This window comes from Orbicella faveolata, unplaced genomic scaffold (genome assembly GCF_042242905.1).
Source record: "Orbicella faveolata isolate gen_17 unplaced genomic scaffold, um_ofav_v1 contig_14, whole genome shotgun sequence".
Lineage (NCBI taxonomy): Eukaryota > Metazoa > Cnidaria > Anthozoa > Scleractinia > Merulinidae > Orbicella > Orbicella faveolata.
The window spans coordinates 12377501-12394749 of NW_028301541.1; the positions used below are offsets into that span (position 1 = coordinate 12377501).

Sequence of the window (17249 nt, forward strand, 5' to 3'; positions counted from 1 at the left end):
CAATCTGTTCCCAGATTTCCGCTCTATATACTATTTTCCTTTGACTTTAAGACAGCTAAGATTCAGTGGAATACACTATAAACAGTCTGCCTGTTTGCTGTTCAACAAAATAATAAGGTTTCTTTTGTTTTTTGTTCAACAAAAGATCTCCAAAAGATGCCGCTTGGAAAACTGAGCTTTTTGCATACATTATTTCTCGAGAATGAAGAGCGCCCCAGCCAAAAAAAATTCAGAGCAATGTTTCTCAGGTACAACGAAGCCTACATGCCAAAATTCAGCTATTTTTGAACACTTTCAAAATGGCCAAAAAATCTAGGGGACGTTCTTGCACGCGGTCTTTCAATTATAGTATGTTTGTCAGGGTTTAATTAAAGAAGGGAAATGTATGGCTTCTCTTTAGCGGCTTGTTAATTTCTTGCCTTAATTGTGTCTGTAAGAGAGACCAAAAAGTTCCTGAGTTAGTGGCTTTAATATTCTGCACATTGTAAATTTGTGACAAAAGAAACCAGGAAAGTGCTCAAATATTGCTGCAGACTCTGTGGCACCTAATCAAAGTGCAAATTAATTTAACCAGTCTTTGAGGAGACTCGTTCACTGATGCAGGATAATAACAGCCAAGTAGTGCTGCTTACCATCAATACTTCTCATTGAAATGCTTCTCAGTTGTGTCAATTAATGTTGTGTGTTAATTTTGAATTGTTTTGTTGTAAACAACAAAGATAGCATCAGGAAAAGAAAGTTGTAATCTGTGACTATCTGATAATTGTGACCTTACACAGGAAAACGTGCATTAGCCCCTATCCGTTAAACGAGCTAAAATAAATGGATGATAAACGGATAATAAACGGATAGTAAACACCTTTAAGAGCGATAAAACGTTTCCTAGAAATGTTTTAACAGTTACTGAATCTCGGTAAACGGCTTGGCAAAGCATTTAAACGGTTAGCGAAAATTTTCAAACGGATGACTGGAAGTGTTAAAACAGCTAGCAAAAATTTTGGAATGGATGACTTGAAGCATTTAAACAGTTAGCCAAACTTTTAGTTCAAACGCTCAACTCTTCGATTGAGGGTCACTGACTTAGCACGTGGTCAGCAAAAAATCAAACCATAACCACTTGAAAGCAATAAGAACGATTCTAATTAATCAATTGACCTCGCTCCCAATGTGTGGCTTCATAGCTCAGTTAGTAGAGTATCGCACCGGTATCACGGAGGTCAAGGGTTCAAATCTCGTTGAAGCCCTGATTTTTGTAGAACACAGGCTAAAACTATTCCGGAACACACAAAAAGAATCTGGAATGAACTAATAAGTACACAATAAGCCAATCACAGATCACTAACTCATTAAGTTAACTTCACTGTACTGAATAAGTATTTACCAACCAATCAGGAAGTAGGATGAAGACAGGTCACCAAATTTGAACTCAATGAGTAGAAGTACGACTTCTTTAGTACAAAATAAACCCAATCAGTACGATTGTGAACTTAAAAAGTCTGCCAAGAGCAAATCAAAAGCTAACATTCAGAATGAAGCGTTCGTGTTCCCCTTTGCTTACCAAAATATGGCAAAGAAGGTATTAGTTGTCAATCATTGTTTTCCTTACGAAAAGCGCGTTGATAAATTGTAGCGCGAAAAGTTGTCCTGAATATTATATCCTAAAATGTCGCATATGTCAATAAATTAAATAATACAGCATTTAAGTCGTATTGATGGCAGCATTTTCGGTGAAAATTGTGCTGTCCGTTGATGTATTTTCAACTTAGTATAAACGCGGGCTCGATTGCCTTGGGTTATCAACAACCTCCCGGGACAACTTACAATCCGGCAGAAACAAATATCTCAATGGAAACCCGTTATTTCTAGCTTAGTTTAACCTCGCATTTAAGTCGGAATTTACAACTAGTAAATAAATTACGGTATCAATTCTCATTCTAATTTACCAGAGCTCTGTATTATCCACGCTTACCTTGGAAAGTCGGAAAACCCTGCCACCACTGGTGCATTGAATTCAAGGTTTTAACATCCATCCTCATGACTCGAAGCATTAGTTTTCCCTCGATGTAAATGATATATTTCCCGTCACTTTCGTTGGATTATCAATAAAATTGATATACTGGAGAAACACAAGTACTCGAGCACAGGTGCATGTAGGTTTACAATCGTTCAGCCTTTGCACAACATTGAACACGCGTCACGCGACGAAATACGAGACTGTTCATGCAATAGACTACGTCACTCAACAGTATGTCACTCTTCAGGAATGAATGCGAAGGTGTCATATGACTTAATTTAGTGCCCGAAAACTCTCACCTTAGTATTCATTGCCTAAAATTTCCGCTTGGTGAAATACTTCTGGGACTAAATGTGATGTTGCAAACAATGGTTAGGTTGCTTAGATAATCGTTTTGAGGGGAAGAACCAAGAATATAGTAAACAAGTTATCATATTTCACAGACAACAATTCGTTCCAACATCTCTCGACACACTCCTGAAGACTCACTCTATTTCTTTGTTTGTTACGACTGATACTTTCTACTCGATAATCTTGGTGTGAAAGAGCAAGTGATGGCAATGTTCTTTGAAAGGTCCGTGAAACAGCTCAAAGCATCTAGTGCAGTGCAGTGCTTATATTTTATTGCGAGAATATAATGGTTCACAATAGAGGACCATAGCTATGTGCGTCCATGCCACCGTTGCGATGCTCAGTACTCAGTGAGTGCAAATGATACTTTTTAAGTAAATCAAGAAGAAGACTACCAAATATTGAAGCTTGACTGAAGATCGAGAATTATGCTTGACATTAACTCAATCGCTACCTTATACTCAATGAGTATAAATTACACTCTTTAAGTAAAACACGTAGACAGAGAATTACACTTGACATTAACTCAATCGCTATATCGTACTCAATGAGTACAAATTATACTCTTTAAGTAAAACTAGTAGTAAGGCTACCGAAGATCGAGAATTACGCTTAACATTAACTCAATCGCTATCTCATACTCAATGAGTACAGATTATACTCTTTAAGTAGAAGCTACCGAAGATTGAGAATTACACTTAAGACCACTTAACATTGACTCAATCGCTATCTCGTACTCAATGAGTACAAATTATACTTTTTAAGTAAAAGCTACCGAAGATCGTGAATAGCACTTAACTGTATCTCAATCGCTATCTCGTACTCAATGAGTACAAATTATACTCTAAGTAAAAGCCACCGAAGATCGTGAATAACGCTTAACTGTATCTCAATTGCTATCTCGTACTCAATGAGTACAAATTATACTCTTAAAGTAAAAGCTACCGAAGATCGTGAATAACACTTAACTGTATCTCAATCGCTATCTCGTACTCAATGAGTACAAATTATACTCTTTAAGTAAAAGCTACCGAAGATCGTGAATAACACTTAACTGTATCTCAATCGCTATCTCGTACTCAATGATTACAAATTATACTCTTTAAGTAAAAGCTACTGAAGATTGATAATTACACTTAACATTAAGTCAATCGCTATCTCGTACTCAATGAGAGCTAATGAGTACAAATTATACTCTAAGTAAAACTAGTAGCAAGGCTACCGAAGATCGAGAATTACGCTTAACATTAACTCAATTGCTATCTTGTACTCAGCGAGTACAAATTATACTCAGTTGGCTGTGGCGGTGTCATACTCAATGAGTACAATAGTTTTTTTCTTAGTTGTAGGAAAGCGAACTGAGGCAATCGACATGGCAATCAAAATGTCTAATTTTAATGTGAGTAATTCAAACATATGGTTGACGTATGTGTGACATACAAGATTCCTCACCAAATATCTGCTACACTGAGGAACAGCGGAACTTCAAATTGTCACAGATTGACAGGACAAGGTTCTAAAACAAATGTTTCAGTTTGTGATAAAACGAGAGTAAAACAATCTTTATCTTATGGGGCTTTCTCTTTATCATTGTATTTCTCTTTAAGTTTTGTTATTGTTTCATTGCTTAACTTTTTTTCCCCCTTTTTTTCAACAAATTCTACTTTCATAAGTACATCTTCTAGCAGTATTTCCTGCATTTGGTGCTTTCCTGCCCTCTTCAATTCCAGTCACTCCAAGCGCGCTTGTATCCACCAATTAGCCAGCCTAATGTAATACTGTTTTCTTTCACCTTTAAGACCCTTCCAATCATAGGTCTCTCTCGACCCCAATTAGAGCAGTACACCGCCCAGTTCTCATTGACTTTGGGATGGACCTTGAAGAGAGGGAAATGGCAGTGGCTTACAAATTTGCAAGATTTCAATCAGTGAATCGATCAGCACTATTCTTCCCAAGAAATTTTCCCATTCTTACCTCATCTTGTTTCTTTCATTGTTGTTCGTCATCTCTCTCCAACTTCTGTTCTTCCACCAAGTCTCCTCCGACCAGACTACAAGAAATCTTTGGAAATACAAGAGTCAGCAAACAAAGTTGAGAAGTGTTGCATGAGACTCGATATCTGCCAGCGTGGATGGTGGAAGGAGTACCTTTCGTCAGAACAGGAAATAAGGAAGCTGTGGCCTTCTGCCAGTGAAGAACAACTGTTAGAGATAGGCAAAGAAGGGTGGTTTATTTCCCTTCTCTCGCCCTTCAGCCAAAAAGATCTGAGAGAAAATTCATTGCCAGGAGAAAACGAGACGGATATGGATGGGAAACGTGCAATGCTTGTAGAAAAAGTTAACAAGTTTCCAGAGGTAGTACTATAAGGTTTAATAGCTCGTGTTAATTTCATGTTCCTAATACATTCTAACATATATTCCGCTGTTAAGTATTTATACGAGATTTTTCAAATATTACAGTTGCAAAAAGCCTACGTAAACCTGACACTTTTTAGGTAGTATAGTACACCTTACATTACTTCTATTGTAAACAAATTTTATGCACGTATTAACCAAGTAGGAATGAATGTAAAAGTCAACGTTTTGCCTGCATTAACTATACTTTTATCTGAGTTTACGTAGTCGTAGGACGGCCAAAGAAGACTCAGGTATGACAGGTATTCACCTTACATGATAACCGGTGCCCCGTGTGCTGCTCTAATTCTAGTAACATTCATTGAATTGGCTTTGTTGCGTTGGGTGTTGTCTATCCAAACCAAGAACTAGCTGCCTTCGGAAACGCAGCTTTAGCTACAGTGGTGCTTCTCTACGAAACAATGTTGAGCAAGTTCATTAGGCCAAATAGACCTCTTTAGCTTGGGCGGTTTGTTTTCCCATTGCAGACCACGTGTTGATACTCTAGAGAATTCTTGCTTTCAAACTTTTAAATAGTCGCATGTGTATGAATGATTAATTTTAAGATGGATAAAAGAAACACTCTCTAGAGAATATCACGTGGTCTACAATGGGAGAACAAACCGCCCAAGCTAAAGAGGGCTATTAAGAGAGGTGTTTATTAATTTCAAGTATTTCTGGCTCCAGAAAATCCACACCGCAAAAATTCAGCCAGTTTAAGAGAATTGCTGAATTGCACATGAAGAATGCTGAAAACGGATATTTTTAAGCCCGGTTTCTAAATAAATTTTTCATCTATTCATCGCGGTTGAATGCACTGAGTACATGATTATGTGACGCCGGGAATTGTTTGGAACATAAGAAGTATTAGAAAAGCACTTATTTATAGCCGAGTGCTGCACCAGTTTCTCGGGCCGAATAAGTCTTATTCAGTGTGTGTTATACTCTGCATTTCAGGTAGCAAAGAAAAAGAACGAGATAAAAACAGGGAATAGAAAAAGAAAAGGCGACCAAGAGGAATCAGAACAAAGCAGAAAACTAACAGCAAAGAGAAATAAAACAGCTTAGGAAAGTAGTTGAGGTTGCAACTGTTTGTTCTCTGTAACCGTACCGTATTGCGTTTCACTTACACAATATAATGTGTAGTCACTGAGTTTGACATCGCCAAAGGTTCAACTGGAAGTAAAATTCTTGGTCTTTGCTTATTGCTGTTCTTGACAAAAAAGAGCGGTATAATTTGTACTAATTGAGTACAACATCACCACAGATTTATCTTAAAGGATCATGTTCGGCGGTCTTCATCATAGAAGCACTGGGCATGACGCTAAGACAGAATAAACCCGTATCGGTGACATTTCCAGGGCCGCTTATTCGGTTGCTTAGCTTTATCGAGATTTAATTCTCCTCTAGGTCTTTTTATCGCCAAGCAATATATTGCAAACAAAGTGGTGCTTATGTTTTAATTTGTACTCAATGAGTATATGCCACAGATTTCTTGTGTAGTATAATTCTCGGTCTCAATTTTGCCGACCTAGATCTGATTGCGAATAAAGGCAGTGTCACTGTAGAAGTTGCGAATAGGACTGTGCCAATCTTTTTTTACTTTAAAAGTAGTAACTTGTAAAGTAATTAAAAAGGAAATCATGACACTTTTTAATATTCAATTGTAATTCTCGATGATATTCAGTCAAGCTGTCAATGTTTAGTAGTCTTACTACTGGTTTTACTTACATGTAAAGAGTATAATTTGTACTCATTGAGTACGAGATAGCGATAGTGCTAATGTTACGTGAAATTATCGATCTTCGGTAGCTTTTACTTAAAGAGTATAATTTGTACTCATTGAATATGAGATAGCGATTGAGTCAATGTTAAGTGGTCTTAAGTGTAATTCTCGATCTTTGGTAGCTTCTACTCAAAGAGTATAATCTGTACTCATTGAGTATGAGATAGCGATTGAGTTAATGTTAAGCGTAATTCTCGATCTTCGGTAGCCTTGCTACTAGTTTTACTTTAAGAGTATAATTTGTACTCATTGAGTATGAGGTAGCAACTGAGTTAATGTTAAGCGTAATTCTCGATCTTCAGTCAAGCTGTCGATGTTTGGTAGTCTTCTTCTTGATTTACTTAAAAGTATCATTTGCACTCACTGAGTACTGAGCATTGCAACGGCGGCATGGACGCACATAGCTATGGTCCTCTATTGTGAACCATTATATTCTCGCAATAAAATATAAGGACTGCACTGCACTAGATGCTTTGAGCTATTTCACGGACCTTTCAAAGAACATTGCCATCACTTGCTCTTTCACACCAAGATTATCGAGTAGAAAGTATCAGTGGTAACAAACAAAGAAATAGAGTGAGTCTTTAGGAGTGTGTCGAGAGATGTTGGAACGAATTGTTGTCTGTGAAATATGATAACTTGTTTACTATATTCTTGGTTCTTCCCCTCAAAACGATTATCTAAGCAACCTAACCATTGTTTGCAACGTCACATTTAGTCCCAGAAGTATTTCACCAAGCGGAAATTTTAGGCAATGAATGCTAAGGTGAGAGTTTTTGGGCACTAAATTAAGTCATATGACACCTTTGCATCCATTCCTGAAGAGTGACATACTGTTGAGTGACGTAGTCTATTGCATGAACAGTCTCGTATTTCGTCGCGTGACGCGTGTTCAATGTTGTGCAAAGGCTGAACGATTGTAAACCTACATGCACCTGTGCTCGAGTACTTGTGTTTCTCCAGTGTATCAATTTTATTGATAATCCAACGAAAGTGAGGGGAAATATATCATTTACATCGAGGGAAAACTAATGCTTCAAGTCATGGGGATGGATGTTAAAACCTTGAATTCGATGCGCCAGTGGCGGCAGGGTTTTCCGACTTTCCAAGGTAAGCGTGGATAATACAGAGCTCTGGTAAATTAGAATGAGAATTGATACCGTAATTTATTTACTAGTTGTAAATTCCGACTTAAATGCGAGGTTAAACTAAGCTAGAAATAACGGGTTTCCATTGAGATATTTGTTTCTGCCGGATTGTAAGTTGTCCCGGGAGGTTGTTGATAACCCAAGGCAATCGAGCCCGCGTTTATACTAAGTTGAAAATACATCAACGGACAGCACAATTTTCACCGAAAATGCTGCCATCAATACGACTTAAATGCTGTATTATTTAATTTATTGACATATGCGACATTTTAGGATATAATATTCAGGACAACTTTTCGCGCTACAATTTATCAACGCGCTTTTCGTAAGGAAAACAATGATTGACAACTAATACCTTCTTTGCCATATTTTGGTAAGCAAAGGGGAACACGAACGCTTCATTCTGAATGTTAGCTTTTGATTTGCTCTTGGCAGACTTTTTAAGTTCACAATCGTACTGATTGGGTTTATTTTGTACTAAAGAAGTCGTACTTCTACTCATTGAGTTCAAATTTGGTGACCTGTCTTCATCCTACTTCCTGATTGGTTGGTAAATACTTATTCAGTACAGTGAAGTTAACTTAATGAGTTAGTGATCTGTGATTGGCTTATTGTGTATTTATTAGTTCATTCCAGATTCTTTTTGTGTGTTCTGGAATGGTTTTAGCCTGTGTTGTAGGCTTCTTCTTTCCAGTTGCTTAAATTGGAAAATTTACTGGGATGATCATTCTTCACTTTCATCTACAACCATAGTTCAAATATGAATTATTTCACATATTCTTCGCATCATTTCACTCCTCACGGGAAGATATGAACTCAATCAATAGACCTCGCTCCCAATGTGTGGCTTCATAGCTCAGTTGGTAGAGCATCGCACCGGTATCGCGGAGGTCACGGGTTTGAATCCTGTTGAAGCCCTGAGTTTTTCAGGCTTCTTTCCAATTGCTTAAATTGGAAAATTTACTGCGATGATCATTCTTCACTTTTATCTACAACCGCAGTTCAAATATAAATTATTTCATATATACTTCACATCATTTCATTCCTTACGGGAAGATATGAACTCAATCAATTGACCTGCTCCCAATGTGTGGCTTCATAGCCCAGTTGGTAGAGCATCGCACCAGTATCTGCTGTTTTACTCTAAACTGTGCACTTCTACTTTTTTATGCTACACCTTCTCTATGCCTCTGCACCTCTATGCCTCTACGCCTATCTGCCTTTACGCCTTTGCTATTGTACTCTAAGTATGTGCTTCTACTGTTTTATGCTATGCCACTTTACGCTACGCCTCTACGCCTCTACGCCTCTGCTATTGTACTCTAAGTATGCGCTTCTACTGTTTTACGCTACACTATATACGTGACAACTTTAGCGCAGAAGGATTTCATACCTTCTCCCTGCCATGTTTTTTGTGCTTCATTTCTTTGTTTTATGTACAAATACTTTTTTTACTTACGTAATTAATCATTTTAATTTGATGATAAAAATGAATGACAGGCCAAACACGAGTCCTATTAGTCAAGATAGGAAAACTTTGACCTTCAAAGCTTTGAGAAGAATTTTTTTAAGATTAGGCACAGGTACGTTCTAAAGCTGCATCATTGTATACAGAAGACTCTACTGCCTATCCTGACGACTTGCTGCTGAACTCAGAAGATGAATTTCCTAGTGCTCAAATCCAATGGTCAATGGACAAACCAAAAGAGTGCCAAGATGAACAACCGCCCAAATCGCCTAATAAGTGCCATTGTGACACCCTGCGTGGCAGTTATGAGCACCCACCAAAGAAAAGAGCCCGCCGATTTCAACAAGAAAACGCAGAGAATGTTAAGGAGAAGATCAGAAAGTCCGAAGAGTCCATCTCTAAGCGGAAAGCACATTCTGTTAAAGGAACTTGCCCAAAAACTTTGTGTTGCGACACAAGGGCAAATATTTCGCCCGATGAAGAATTCAAACGAGACATTGCCTTAATCAGAAAGAATGGAGTATTTAGATGTTCTCATTAAGTTTCACTACAGGCGAGTAGAGCAGAACAAAATCAAACTCCACAGGATTACACAGCTAGAACAGCGTAAAAGCAATGATGAAAAGCTAACTAAGAATAAGGCACATGGCACGGTCCATGAACCGAGAGTCAATGTAAACAGACATGAAGAAAGAATTGAAAATGTCCAGAAAAGAATGGACGAACTCAAACAAATGATTTTAAACGTTCAGAAAGAACAGAATAAAGAGAGTGAATCTTATCCCGATGTTTCATTTATGCCTACAGATCATACTATCAGGAAAAGGGTTCCAAAGCATGCCATTTGCACCAAGAAACGCAACGAACGGAGAAAAAAGCTCAGACACGATATTGATCAGAAAACACTGGAATCACAGAAATGATACATCAAAAACCTCTCAGATTCCGAACTGACACGCGACCAAATTTTTACCTATTGTCAAGGGGTGTCAAATTTATTCCCACACCAGTGACAAATGAAAGTCACATAAGGCTACAACTTTTAAATGATTTCAAAGTGTTCGCAAGGTGAATGTCTCTACAGTTTATGTTTCCTGGCCAGAACAAAGAGCCACACCCCTTCCACGTGAAATCCAGCTGGGTGCCGCCAATTCAACCCTCTGTTGCACTAGAAACATATTTAGAAGAGGTCATAACACAACTGGTGGAGGTCAAAATATTTGAGCCAAAAAACAACTTGCCTCATGGGGAGTGTCTGAACACAGTTTTCGCACGCGCTTTTGCTGATGCAATTCAGTGTGCACACAAGCATCGGAAAAAACAAATATGCGGTCAATAGAGCGATGCAGCGATCATTTTATTTACTTAACATTCGCACTATCTGTGCAATTTTTCTCTATGTTTGAACGCAGTGTATTGATGGCTTTACTCTTTTATTACAAAAATATATTAGAAAAGGTAATGATGCAAAGAACCCAGCGGTTCTCGGCTTTTTCTTTGTTACTGAAAGAACCCAGTTAAATGCAGCGCATGCGCAGTTGCTCGAAAAATTGAGACTGATTGCTTTTGCAGAAATTTGCCGAATTCTAACGATCCAGTCATTACAATTTCAAGAAATTTGGCAAAAAAATAGCTCACAAACCATGTGAATGATCTATCACATAAAATCTTAATTTTGACATAAGGAATTTTTAATAATGCAGAACATGCAGTGAAAACAATTTTTGGCAAATTATGAAAATCGTCTACGTCAAACTTTTTATTAAAACAGTGTTGACAGAAGGGATTTAATGTCAATTCGTAGTGGGCAAATGATGAAAAAATCTAATGACTGGATTTTTTTTCAATAAACAAAAACCATTTTTAAGCCTTGTTTTAACCAGCCCCATTGCCATGGCAACAGCACACACGTTAGCCAAAATGTGAGAATAAACCCTTCTGGGGTTAACTTTGACTCTTGCAAAAAATGGGTGCCAAAGCATAAATAGTTTAAAAGTAATGGTAATTAGGCATAGGTACTTGAAAACTGTGTTCGGCCACCTTAAAGAGCTTGAAAAAAACACAAATATAAATGTTAGAAAGGCAGATAAAGTGACCAGAACTGTTATTTTGAATAAAGAAGACAAAACATGAGAAAGACAGGTACTACTGGACCAAAGAGAAAACTCCGAGTCCTTAGTGGTACCAATGGTAACGGAAACATCTCAAAAAGTCAAAAAACTCATTATAGCACTCTACTGTGGTAACCATATTGATGAAATGACAGAGAAATGGCTATCCCTAACGCCAAATCCACCATGAATTCCAGTTTTTTATATACCTATACGGTTTTCTATACAGTTTTCTGTACAAGCCTATATACTAACATCCCACAGGAGGAAGGAATCACCATTGTATGTAAAACATACGAAACATTCCACCTAAACAAACCTCCCATACCTACCCTCTACCTCAGAGACATGCTTAGGCTTATCTTAAAAGAAAACTCTTTCCATTTTAATGGCAAAAATTATCTTCAAACATGCGGTACTGCAATGGGTACAGAAATGCCAGTCTCTTTTGCCAACATTTTCATGGCCACGGTAGAAACAGAAATCATTAACTGCAGCCACTTAAAGCCACTCACTTGGAAAAGATGTATTGATGATGTCTTTTCTCAATGGAACGTAAACAAAGAGGAAATAAACACGTTTGTAGAGCTAGCAAGTAGCTATCATTGGACCATAAAATTAATGGCTGAAATTTCAGATACAGAAATAACTTTCCTGGATATGTGTGTCTTTAAGGTCGAAAGATTTAACAAGGAATCCATTCTTGACTTGCGCACGCACTTGAAACCAATAGAAACTTTCCAATACGCACATGTCACCTCCTGCCACACTCCAAGCATCAGGAGAGGCTTTATCAAAGGCGAAACTGTAAGACTTCTGAGAACCAACTCTTCAAAAGCTACATTTGAAGAAAACATTACACAATTCAAATGCAGATTATGCAACAAAGGTTATCCAGATAACCTTTAAGAAAACACTCTCTCAGAAATAAAATTTAGCGAAAGAATGTTGGCTCTACAAAATAAACAAAAAGTGTGCAAAAGAATTTTGCTGTTTGTTACAGAATATCGCCCATCTGTGCCTAATCTTAAAACCATTCTTATGAGTAAATGGCATTTGATACAAAATCAGCCTCTGCTGAGGGAGATCCATAAAGACCCTCCCCTGCTTTCATACAGAAAAGGGAGATCTCTGAAAAACGTCCTTGTTAGAGCAAAGCTTTGAAGGTCAAAGTTTTCCTATCTTGACCAACAGGAGTTGTGTTTGGCCTGTCATTCATTTTTAATCATCATGACCAAGCAAACAACCTGTGTGATATTATGGAAAAAACTTGTGTGTATAGCCAATATGGAAAATGGGAAATGAAAAAGTTTTAGGCATAATGATTTAATGATTTTGTGCACGTAAAGGCAGCTAAAGAAAGCGATAATGTACCTCCAATGTAAAGGGGTAAATTTCCACTGTAGTGTAATGTATGGGACCATAATAATGAAGTGAAAAAGTGCGGCCCAAACTCTATGATAGAAAATAAAGGATATTGTGGAAGTATCGCGTATACAAAAAAAAAAAAAAAATGTGAATAAACAAAAACAAGCTACAAGTTACGTACACACATTTACTGAATTTAAATTTATGCATGCAACACCAGTTACATTTCACTTCAGAGTAAGTACATTAGGTGTACAATTTATGTAATTTGGACTGCAATACCAACTGGTTTTTTTTTTTGAATTGCAATATCTTACATTACATTACATACAAAAATTACCTACTACTTACAATGTCAACGAAACTTACAATTTAACGATAATAACAAAACTTACAATACTAACATTATTTACGATTTTAATAACTTACATTACAATAATATCTTACATTACAATTTGTTAATATCTTTCATGTCACTGAGGGGTTAGCTACAATAGGAGGCTTTCTCACAAATTAATTTGTGACTTAGATTTATGTTTCTCAATTTTAATTTTGTTTGTTAACATTGCCAAGAAAGCATCGAAATAAAACTCTTCTTTTCTTGAGGTAGTATATAAATAATATTTGGCTATAATAATGCAGAGGTTTAAACCAAGACGACGAGCGAAGTTATCTGTCACGCCATATATTATTTCATTTTTATCGAGAGTGATCCTATCCCCGTTTTTGGAGCTCCACCAATTAGTAAAGAGAGACCAAAAATGCTGAGCTTCAGAACAGGTAACAAAAAGGTGGGTTAACGTTTGTCTTTCTCCACAGAGGTGACATTTATCATGTTCCTTTAATGAATCTCTAAAAAGTGTCGAATTTGTGGGTAGAATGTGATGAATTATTTTGTATTGGAAAATGGCGAGTCCAGTGTCTTTTGTAACATTAAAGGGAAGGCTATAAATGAGTTGTATTGTATGTTCTTTTAGACTGGCTTCTTTCATCCTTCATTCGGCTGTAGGTGTAACGAATTTACTCTTAACAAAGAATTTAGTTGCTGATCTGCAAGAGAGTTTATCTAAAGATATCTTATCCTTCTCAGAACGTTTTTCCAAGGGTTCAGTAACATTTCCTTTGAGAATATTGATCCATTTTTGAGGGACTGCGGGGCATAGACTGAAATAGTTTAAGAAGTTTGTGTTAATTTTGAACTTGCTACGGAATTCCTCAAAAGTTGGGAATCTGTTATCTTGAAAAAAGTCTTCAATTTTAGTTAATCCAGCATCGTGCCATTTTTTGTAATAAATGGAATATCCTTCTATCTTTATGTGATGATTGTTCCAAACTATTTCATTCAGTACCTGCTTTTTGGTATTAGGAGTACTGCAGTTAATTTTTTGCCAGGCGCACAGAGCTTCTTTGTAGAAATCAAGTGGTATATCAACTTTAAGTAGCTTTAAGTCAAAATTACACTGCAGAAGAAACAGACCACCAACTGGTTGTAGATAGGAAAGAGGGATATGACTCTAACTTGCGGTTCCATTGCTGTCACTTAATCTTCTTACCCAAACAACTTTAAGCGCTTCATTGATTATTTGAAAATCCGGCATGTCTAGCCCTCCCTGCTCTTTTGGCCCTATCATTGTTCTGTATTTAATTTTAGCTTTCTTATTCCATACAAATTGTGTAATTGCTTGATTTACCATGGCGATGAATTTTGTTGGAAAAGTTAGGACAGATGTATTATAAACGAGTTTGGAAATCGCTAAGGATTTTAGAATCGTTATGCAACCATAAAGTGTAAGGTTTCTAGGATACCACAAGTTAAGCAGGCTTTCCATTTTGATTAGTTTCTGTTCAAAATTCTTATTGTAAACAATTTCATCATTATACAAGAAATTAATTCCCGGTGCGAGTATAGAGTTAGCTGGCCAAGCAATTCCCAGGGGTTTTGCTGTGTTTTTGCGGCTTGTGCCTAACCACATTCCTTCAGTTTTACTTTTATTTATTTCTAGGCCAGAACATTCTTGAAAGTTTGACAAAAGTTTGAATAAATTTGTTGCAGATTTCGTGTCAGAAACAAAGGCAGTTGTATCATCAGCGTACTGGGACAATTTAAATTGTTTGTCATGAATTTTTATTCCTTTGATGGTGTTGTCATTTCTAATGGCGTTAGCTAAAATTTCCGCGTATAGAACATATAAAAGTTGCAAGCGATGTTTCAGCCCATTTTTTATCATGATTGGCTAAATTAAAGTAAGAAGTCACTCCAGGTGTTTCGTCAACTGTGTATTCCACTAGTTTTCTCAAAGATTACTCTCAATGCTGATTTATTATCTGATATTTTGTTGCTTGCGTTGTCTGCAGTCGCCAACCGCTAAATGTATGATTTCTTATTCAAAATAAACATCTGCTTAAAATGGTCATTTGCAGCCTGATACGTATTTTCAATTACAGTAACTGATCTTAGAGACCTAAAGACTATTTTAGTGGAGATTAGACCCACAGGCAAACATTTCTGGATCAATGTTGGAGATGGTGATCGCGGTGTGAGGTCAAAATGGCAGGCGATTAGCTCAAAAAAATATAACGTTTAATCTCTACATCCACATTTAGGATTATATAGCTATATGGATTTACGGCTCTATGGCTCTACGGCCTTATGTGTGACTGTTAGCTTTTGAAACTTGCATATAAAGTGGATATTAATAAAATTAACATGTATGTCCGTAGAACGCTACGAAAATGTCTACGGACATTTCAGTGTCCAAATGTGCGCCAGGTATACTTTCTAAACGGATACGGGATGGGCTTCCCGTTAAAACAAATTCAAAGATTTCCTTTTATATAATAACCAAAGTTATTCTCGCATTTTAACTGGTTCTCACCAGTTATCTATTAGAGGACAGACGCACGATTGATGTCATCATTTCAAAGTTTTTCCTCTGTGTTTTAAAATGGCGGAAAGTTTTGAGAATATTTTACATGACTGGGCAAAAGATAAGGCACAAGAAAGTGTTTTCCAGGCACTGAACAGGTACCAGAAGAATGGTCTAGCAGGAAGAAGAAAGATAAAGCCATTTCTGTTTTAGAAAATGACTCGGAAAAAATACTCAACCAGTCGCAGTCGGCAGTCGAGCGAGACTAAATCAAACACAAAATTGTCTTAGTAAGGCGAGAACCATTGCTGTCTCGAATTTAACAAACGCAATAAACAAAATGTTTATAAGATTAATTTATTTAAAACATTGAACTTTTCTTTGTCTCAAAGTAATTGTTGACACAATGATTGTCTGGAATGAAACATCAAAACCACTTCTTAAAATCAGTTAAAATAAACACATAAACTTGCTTTCTGATGCGAATGTTCCAGTCCGTTTCAGGGCACAGCAACAAGCAAAGTATAGCTCACTACAGCTCACAGCCAACTGTATCACAGCTAAAAGGTGTCTCCGACACTATTTCAAACTGATTTGAGAATCACCAACCACAGAGGACACAAATTTCCACCATCACTAATGCTCCTTTCATTCAAAACTCGAATCGAATGGCCTCCGGGTTGACTGCAACTGCAAGTTTTCCAAGCGTAGTTTTTCAACTCCTGCAATATTTGAGGCAACATCCAAGCTTTTCGGCTCACAGGGTTGCTCTGATGCCAAAAAACTGACTTGACTTATCCAGCATTTTCTTTAAGATTCGAAGATTTCGCAGTTCAATTCTGCTTTCGCTGTAAGTTTTCATTCCATGAGAAGCAACACTCAAGTCAAGTTTGACAGTAGCGTGATTTTTCTGGAGCAATCACAATTCTCTGCTACGCATAGCAACCAATGAGATTGCTTCAATTTATATAGACAATAGATTACGTCAAATGGCTTTTTTCGTGTTCCCCAGAGTGGGCAAAGGCCGGCTTTCGAGTTATGTTGAAAGATTTTGGAATAAAAAAAATTACTTTATCTTTAGTAGTTTGTTTCGTTATTATATAAAACAAATAGATTTCATGTTGCTGTGCGTCTGCTCAGTAATAGATCACAGAAGACGTCAAAACGTGTTAAGAACATCAGCGACACACTCGGTTATCGCCTTGTGTGCCACTTTTTTGTTCTTACCACATTTTGACATTGTCTGTGATCTATTACTGAACAGACGCACGGCAACATGGAATCTATTTGTTAAATGGATTGCTTTTGCTGTTCAAACGGATGCTTGGATTTTTTAACGGATTGCTTTTGCCGTTTTAATGGATGGTTAGATTTCTCTAATGGATTGCTTTTGCCATTTTAACGGCTGCTTAGATGTTCTTAACAGATACCTCTTTTCATTTTAACGGATCCGGAAAAGTTATGAATGGTTGCGAAAGCCATTCGAACGGTTTGATCGTGATGTTAAATGCTTCACTTAACGCTCGAAACGGTTTTCATGAAACATTTAAACAGATTACAAATGGATAACAAATGGATGAAATACGCTTTCATCCGTTTAACGGATAAGGTGTAGTGTACGTTTTCCTATGTAAGGTCGCAATTATTAAATTAGTTCTTGTTCATCAGTGATAAGCAAATTTGTGTTTTGAGAAAAAAAAAATCGTTTCTCTTCTATTTTTTCATGAGATATTTAACTTTCTT

General features: G+C 37.0%; 2 protein-coding genes across 3 annotated transcripts in view; both read left to right on the forward strand.

The window, feature by feature from the left end:
• LOC110055154 (dihydropyrimidine dehydrogenase [NADP(+)]-like) overlaps positions 1-17249 on the forward strand; it is a 234894-nt gene that overhangs the window by 101403 nt on the left and 116242 nt on the right. The gene's annotated exons all lie outside the window — the stretch shown is intronic.
• LOC149114042 (uncharacterized) lies at positions 3352-6410 on the forward strand. Its single transcript, XM_089286664.1, has 2 exons — positions 3352-4719; positions 5716-6410. The coding sequence occupies exons 1-2, from the start codon at positions 4471-4473 to the stop codon at positions 5824-5826; spliced, it is 360 nt and encodes a 119-aa protein (XP_089142790.1). The 5' UTR covers positions 3352-4470; the 3' UTR covers positions 5827-6410.

Bases quoted from the DNA above. Each gene is read 5' to 3' on its own strand.
- LOC149114042 (XM_089286664.1), top strand. From the start codon at position 4,471: ATGAGACTCGATATCTGCCAGCGTGGATGGTGGAAGGAGTACCTTTCG. The intron at 4,720-5,715 runs GTAGTACTATAA...TCTGCATTTCAG, and splicing joins AAGTTAACAAGTTTCCAGAG to GTAGCAAAGAAAAAGAACGA.